Source organism: Ornithodoros turicata, chromosome 8 (genome assembly GCF_037126465.1).
Source record: "Ornithodoros turicata isolate Travis chromosome 8, ASM3712646v1, whole genome shotgun sequence".
NCBI classification, from domain to species: domain Eukaryota; kingdom Metazoa; phylum Arthropoda; class Arachnida; order Ixodida; family Argasidae; genus Ornithodoros; species Ornithodoros turicata.
Genome location: NC_088208.1, coordinates 8943140 through 8951214, shown reverse-complemented (window position 1 = coordinate 8951214; position 8075 = coordinate 8943140). Strand labels below are relative to the sequence as shown.

The 8075-nt window shown below is 44.3% G+C and overlaps 1 protein-coding gene across 2 annotated transcripts in view; it reads left to right on the top strand.

The window, feature by feature from the left end:
* The first annotated feature begins 385 nt into the window (after nt 1-385).
* LOC135365907 (venom metalloproteinase antarease TserMP_A-like) overlaps nt 386-8075 on the top strand; it is an 87061-nt gene continuing 79371 nt past the window's right edge. For both annotated transcript variants that reach the window (XM_064598575.1, XM_064598574.1), the window contains exons 1-2: nt 386-603; nt 3832-4027. In XM_064598575.1, the coding sequence (XP_064454645.1) occupies nt 3964-4027 (64 nt within the window). In that variant the 5' untranslated portion in view covers nt 386-603; nt 3832-3963. The remainder of the gene's footprint in view (nt 604-3831; nt 4028-8075) is intronic.

The following is an 8075-nucleotide window of genomic DNA, read 5'->3' as shown; positions in this document are numbered from 1 at the left end:
GACCTTCGATCCTACATTTCTTGCAATAAGAGGCGGCGAAGAATTGCAGGTTCGTGGAACCCAGCCCTTCTCTTCCGATTTGTTTTGGTTTCAGTGTGTCCAGCAACGTCATGATAACGTTAATCGGGTAGAGGTCTGTTCACGCGTTGTTTCGATGTGAAACAATGAACCACCGTGCGCTTTCGAAGAATGGGATTGCACTGCAGCATTTGTGCGCATAACTTACCGAAGAAGCGCGTACACAGCGGCAAGCCGAGCCCCTTACAGCTTCCTTTGTAACGAGGGTTACGAGTATACGAAAGCACGAACGCAGGTGAGTTGAACAGCTTTACTACTCGTTTGGACTCGTGTAGCTTTTAATGCTTCGTCCAGAACAGTTCTAGAACGGTCTGTCAGTAACGTACTTTGAAATATGTGCAGAAGTTGGACTTTAAGGCGTACAGTTACAGGTGCATCGGTTTTTGGATGCAACATTGGACTACGTTGGGAATGGCTCTCGTAGAAATTTCTACTCATATGACACGATTAATACCCGCCCTGTAGAGTTTGATTTTTTGTTTCTGAGAAGTTCCTTGCTGCTTATCACTCTGCAACTGATCCTCCGTAAGTAGTTCCACAGCACGTATTTAGCAATGACGCTGAATGTCCCTGTTTGATTATTCTAAGCAGAGTTCGAGGTAACTCGTTACAAGTAAGTCGGTACTGTGACTAAGTTCCTTTTTTTTTTGGTAACTTGTAACTTAACTCGGTACTTTTGCGCAGTGGTAACTTTCAGAGGAACTCGTTCCTTTTTCGGGTAACTTTGCCTAAGTAACTTAAGTTAAGTTCCTAGTTACTTTTTACTCGCTTTCCACTCACATCCACATATTTTCTTGCTTTCTCTCCGGTTCCTTCATGGCATTTTTTGCCATGAAACGTGATATTCAATCAATGACAGTATTTTATTCAGGAAGTAAGAACCGCCGCCATTGAAATGAAGCTGAACCATTGTGCACCCACAGGGAGTAAGATGCAAAGCGTTCGAATAGACCTCTACCAGAGAAACATCATCATGACATTGGTAGAAAGACTGAAACCGAAACAAATCGGAAGGAGAGGGCTGGGTTCCACAAATGGGCACTTGTTCTCTGCTTCTCATTCAAGGAAGAGCAGGACCAAGGGTCGCGTCCCTTTAAGGGAAAATATCGTAGTCCCCTCAAGACCGCGGCTTTCGGGTGCGACCTTGTTCACCTCTAGCTTCGAGCGTAGTTCAATTCTCCCAAATTTGTGGCGCTGTCGAACACTATGACCCTAGAAACACTTCACAAATAAAATATGCTTTTCCCTTCTATCTCCCTTATCATCTGTTATGTTCTTCATGGCCACTGCTTTCTGCTTTCTTTACAGCATGCCACAACTTTGTATTACTAATATTAAAAAAACAAAATCCCTTTGCTCGTTCTGAAATTTTCCCCACGTAACCACTGACCTCCTTATATTTCGCTTTGCTTGCAAATTCTTGCCTGTTGTCCCGTTTCGTCCACGTGTTCGTGAACGTCCCATTTTTCTGTAACCGGTCTGGAGCCTAGATCACTACGTTCACATAATCCCCTCCACACTCTAACAAAGCGGCCATTCACTCAGGCCGTAGAAGCCCGTACGGACCCTTTCTTCCCTCGGGGCTGTTGACCCACAATTCGCATAGACCTTTAAACACGTCACACCTAACCCTTTAAATACCATGCCAATGATGAGGACGGTGCCCAGAAGAAGAACAGTGTCTGTTCGAAATATCAGCGGCTTCTGTCCTGAGGCAACTCCCTTCCTACATCTCTACCGGTTCGCTGGATTTCTACCCATCTACTATGACGTCATTGGTTTACAAACAGGGAGAGGTCTATTGTTGGATATAAACGACAACAATCTAAGCGTGTTGCACTCCTCGGCAGGCAACTCAAGGTCTAACTCAACTGCTCATGCGCGCTCCACCTGCGTAATGCTATTTTGTGTCTGAAGAACTTGGAAGTAACTCGTTCTTTTTTTTAAGTAACTCAGTAAGTGCGAGTTACGTTTCAGGCTGAAGAACTTCCTTATTAACTTAGTTACATTTTTCACACGGTAACTTAACTTGTAACGAGTTCTTTTTGACGGGTAACTTCTCAATCTATGATTCTAAGGGAGGGATTTCTTATTGTTCTCTTTTGCTCATGCAGAACGTGTCGAATTACTGATATACAGGGAACAGCAGTAACAACAGACATGCGTTTCGGCTACAAAAGGGTTGCAAAACTTAAACGCCAGCTTCACATTCTGTTGCTCAATCTTTGCTGGGATGAGGGCCTTGAATGTCAGTCCAAGAGCACGCTCTTTTTAGGCTGTTTCTCTCCAGCGCATAGTAATTATACAGCACGCTAAATTACGCTCCCTTAACCTTGATTTCCTTGTGAATGTGTTTGAAGGTTGGTTAGAAGACACACCTTGGTTGAGCCAGTTGTTGCAGATCCATTTGAGGATGTGAACTGGGTCAACAATGTAGAAAAGCAGTTGGATTTCCATTTTTTGTAATATATATGGAAAAGCTGTGATATCATTGGCTTTCTCACCGTCATGCACCTGGCATGTCTTAATAGTCTTCACATAACTGCCGTGTATGTGGGAAATCATCACCTAGAACATATATGAATATTATACTTTTCTAAATAAATTGGTACGGCTCTCCGGAACATGGAGCGCTTAGGTGAGTGAACCACATTGAGGAGCTGGTGAAATTATGCACCCCTGTTTTCCTTTCCTTGTTCATGGGTCTTCACTGACTCCATCACATGATGTTGCAAAGCATTTGCTTGAGCAGTCGCTTTTTTTTTTCTTCTCTGGTGCCTCTTGTAACAGGCTTGCAATAACAAATAACTGAGGCAGGCGGTGCACATATACATGGCACACCGTCAAGAGTCAGCCTTAGGATCTTCAGGCGGTCTACGGCCTCCTTGCCTGTCTTGCAGTCAGCATAGCCCGATGTTTTTGTGATTGGTTCTGTCTTGAAATGAAGCTCGCAAACCTATGTAGAAATGTTGAATTTTTTACAACTGAGCCCTCGTATGCAGTGCTGTACTTCATGAAGTAAATATGTATTCATATATGTGTGCATCTCCTGGTTCTTCTTGATACGAATATACGGCTTTAACGGGACTGTTTCCAAAGGCGCCGTTATCGGTAAACGTGAGTGCGCGTAAGATTGATAGCATCCGCATCCGCACGATATCCGTGCACGCATGTGAGATTCGCTTCCGCAACCGCGCCAGTTGAATTAGATACATCTACATGTGTGCGGATATTACTTTTCAGCATAGAAACCTTCCCGGGAATGTTATGCCGTCCAGAGTTACCAACTTCAGAGCAGTAAATAAAGGAAATAGGAGTAGGTTAGAAGCAGAGCAATGGAGGCGATGGCACACTTCGACACAACTTTTCGTTCACTGCGTACTCCAATTATGGCTTCCCCTGTAGGATTGCGACAGACAGTGATGCTTATTTGCGGATACAATGCGGGTACCCTTGGGCACCGCAGAGGCGCACGGATTTTGAAAGATATCCGCAAACCTGTATATCGCGCGGATACGCGGTATAACCGCACCCGTACACTCAGAATGCAGGGACCACAAATGTGCGAGCCTAGTTCACTGCACCATGTGTGCTGTGCTCACGCCTCTGTCTCTTCGCCACGCCATCGAAGCACCGTATTCTAGCGTTGTGTGCTGCAACCTTTTCAGTATGCAGAATAATTTATTCCACGGAGTTATTCCAGAAATTAAGGATGACAGATGTCAGAACACCAATTCTTTCATGTGATTCCAGAAAATTGCTCCGACATCACGAAGACCAGCCACCTGTTCCGACCTTTCATTTTGAGGTTTCCTCGCGGTTTCTTCGCGGTCATATACTGGGAGATCTTCGCACTGTGTGGACTGCAGTGATCGTACATGCATTATGTCGTTGTTGCGAGGAGCTTTAGCGTGGGCGCTAATTGTGCAGGGCGTTGCATTACATGGACGTAAGTAGCTTCTTTTAATTTTCTCTATTATGTGCTACGTGCTAATTGATCTGTCACTTCGAAGTGTTAGGTTGTAGCGGTGAAGTGGCCGATGTTCAGGTATTCGCATCACGGCACTATATAGAACAACTGAAGTTTATTCAATGTAAAGCGCAAAAGAACAACATCGAAGGAGAGCGTAGACGAACTTTAGTCGTTATGTAGCTTTCTTCCGTTGTTTCTAATATGAAGTTTCCATCTTTTCTACAACGCCCCATCGTTGCATCCCATCATCCCCTCCACACCACGCCCGTTGGCGTATTTCGAAACCCTGACCGATACACAAGAGCGGCGGCCGCGGCGGCAGAAAACCCTGAGAACCCGATGCGTCGCGTTGGCGCAGGAAATCACACATATTCAAGATAGGGCAAGCCGCCATCTTGACCCTCCGAACGAGGCCAACCGGAAGTCGCACGTACGCTAGTAATGAATAGCGCTGTAATTTGCAAATTTCTTAGTGAGGTTAGGTTAGGTTAGGTCAGTACATAATACACGCGGGGGGGTATCCCCCACCCCCGCAGTTGTTCGAGACTGTGCTCACTTCCGTCTAAGCCTCGTTCCCAGGGTTAGATCTGAGCGTGCCCTATCTTCAAAATGTGTTCCACCCGTTGGCGCAAGACGCTGCTGCTGACATTATGGCGGCTGTAGGCGGTGTTACGCTGGGTTGAGCGAAAAGAAGCAGATAGATTTGGCTTGCTGGTTGACGTGCCTTGAGATTACGCGTTAAGTAACGCGCGAGTTCTTCCAACATGTATGCTCCTTGTGTTTGAAAGCGTGAGCCCGCAGAGAGCTGGTGTTTTCAGTGTATGACAGCGATGTTGTGCTTCTATTTGGGTGGTCGTTGCCATTAATACACGGCATGGAAGTTGAAAATGTTCGAATATGAAAGTGGGACATAAACTGAAAATGGGTCCTTGCGGCGTGTAGAGAAGTTTGAAGTGAATCTGCAAAAGCAAAGGCACCGTAGTGAAGTCTGTGCGTAGTGCGTGCACAAAGACTGTGTGTGTAGTTCCGACTGGAGTCACTAATAGTGACTAGAGTTCTGACGTTTTCAGGTTAATTTCCTTTTGTCTTTTTTTCTCTCGAAGAGAAAGTTGCATGTAGTGGTCTTGAGCGTTAAATCCAAATAATGTGCACGCAGTTTAGTTCATGATCGAAATGTGATTGAATTATAGGGCGATACTTGGTTTAACAGGAGCTCTTCCGGCTCTGGGGTGGAATCGGGTATAACACGTAATCAGGCTGTATTTATGGTGCATTTCAGTGCACTTCACGTATATTTCTGACCAATATTTATAAGCTTTTATGACCATAGTGTTGATACAGCTTACATCTGTGGGTACATGCTGGCAAAAGTCGATTACACTCGCCTTTCATTACTAAATGTTGTGGATAAATGTACACAGTATCACGAAGAATGTACACAGGTTTTTATATTGCTATATTTTGTCTTTTATTCAGTGTTTCTGACTGCTAACAGGGAACAGTGGCCTGAACTTGAGAAAACATTATGCATAATGTACACATGCATACCTAAAGATAGCAAGTGCACCAAAATAGCAAGACTAAAATGAATGAAAAGCATACTTACAAAAGCTACCAGTAACAGCAAAAACAATAATGAAGTCAGTATCACTGCATTAGTCATCGTATGATGAGGAATGGCATTCACATTGTCTTCTGCAGAGAGAAGGGATGCTTCGAGTTGGAACATTTAGGTATAGCTACTTATGTCTCACTTAATATCACCCAACCAGAACTGACCAATTTTGTCACACATTTATTCCTGAAATGTTTGTTTTCTCATTTGAACTGCACGAACTGAACGCATGTATTAATTACGTTACTTGTTTTAGATTAGTTCATTACTACGCAGCTCAGCAAGACATTACTTTTGTAACTTTGTGACTTAGCAAATGCCCACATTGCACGTTCCATGAGCAATATTGAAATCGCCATTTGTGGTGTAAATTATGTTACCTGATTTTATTTTTCACTCTATATTCCATGGCTATGATAGTCTCTGTGTCTCATGGTCAACTCTCATCTCTGCTCATGACTGTGATAGTAATAGACAAAGAGACAATGGTGGTTAGCACCTCAGGACGAAAGATCATCAGTTTCACCCGTCACCTGTTTATGCAATACCTCATGCATAGGGTTCTTTGTTTTCGGGTTTTATGATTTTTTAAATTCGGGGGTAAAAATCGGGCGCTATTTACACACGAGAATTCGGGGAGAAATTGGGCGCTACGATCACTATTTGATGTGTCATCGGGGAATTTTCGGGTGAAACGAAAGCCATATGAAACAAGCCATTGCTTTACACGTGAACGAGAAACAAGAATCTTTATATTCTGCTCGTAACTGGGGCAGTGAGTGACTGTCATATTAGAACACTTGCTTGAGCCTCACAAAAGCTCGTCTTTCACTCCTGCAGGGGGGGATTATAGGAGGAGGACAAATAGGTTGTCACAAATAGCTGTCTTTGCTGATGTTATGATTCACTTTTCGGACGGTTTACCGAGAACGACAAGGTGAAGGAACCCGAACATTTCGGGTAGGTATCGAGTTGTACCCGAACTCTTGAAAACTTGTTCGGGGGGGGGAGGGGGGGACTTTTGTGAAAAATTGGGTTTAACCCGAAAACTAAGGACCCTACTCATACCCATTCACATACCAGATTCACCACGGAATTGTTCATTGGAGACAACCATTGACCATTACCAGTCATAACTAGAATTGTAGCTCCAGAAAAACATGTCTAAATTACTTTGGTTAGGAATAGTGACAAGATGTATTTGACATGGTCATGAGACTACAACTTGCTTTTCATTTTTGGCTGGGGCCACTGCTGGTTGGGTATTACCCGGAGCCCTCTGTTTTGGCACCTAACACATGACACATTTCTCTTGTTTTTATTATTTAGGAAAGCTGCCATACAACGGTTTTTACAAGCGGGTATCTAGCAAACTTAGAAACTTGTTAACTTATCAAGATGGGAAGGTGTCTGGGTTCACATGTTTACTGATCAAGGCAAGGGAGTGGGTTAACAAAAAAAAAATACAGTGCCAGTGTTTCCACCCACTTGACCCAATCTTGATCATACTCACACCATCACCTGCTGTATGTACCGTATTTTCACGCGTATTAGCCGCGGCTTATGCGCGATTGTTTTTCTTCGCGGACGCTCTGCGGCTTATCCGCGGGTGCGGCTTATCTGGTGACTATTTTTCCCTGGTACTTTCCCCATACCACGGATTAAACGAAAGGGACGACAGCGCCTAATGTTTTTCGGAACAGGACCGCCCTGTCAGTGCACGAGCAATACTGAACAGCAGCGGGTCCACATTCGTGTGGACTGACCTTCCGAATACATTTCCCCGCGTAGCTTTAACAAAAGGGATGACAGTGATTCATGTCTCCTGGAACACCACTAAGCGTGGAATTCAACGAAAAGCTAATAACTTTAGTGGAGGAGCGTCCCTCGCTCTGGGACATGAGGTCTAAAGTGTATAAGAACATTCACGTGAAAAACAAGGACTGGCGGATGGTGGCCGAATTATTGGACGCAACAGGTAAATAAGTTTTGGCGTACTGCAAGTCCTTCCAATTGATGGCATTCTAAAGTGTCATGTTGTTACAGAAAAGCAAGTACAATCGCGCTGGCGCAACCTGCGCGACTCCTACTCCCGTATCGTACCGCGGCTTATTTGCGAGTGCGGCTTTTCTGCAAAAATATTTTCAAAATGTATCTAAAAACGAGTCCTGCGGCTTATCTGCGGTGCGGCTAATACGCGTGAAAATACGGTATGTATGCACATAAATTGAGCTTTAAGTACAACATGTTGCTCACAAATGCAAAGGCACTGCAGCTCTGTAAAACAGTAACATGCACTGCCAGGTTACGAAACAAAAAGGGCTCGACTAGACAGCAATGTCTTCAATATAGTGAAGGTGTTGGGACTTTGGGCAGCGAACACTAGGGATGCTGCCTTGGCGGCACTTA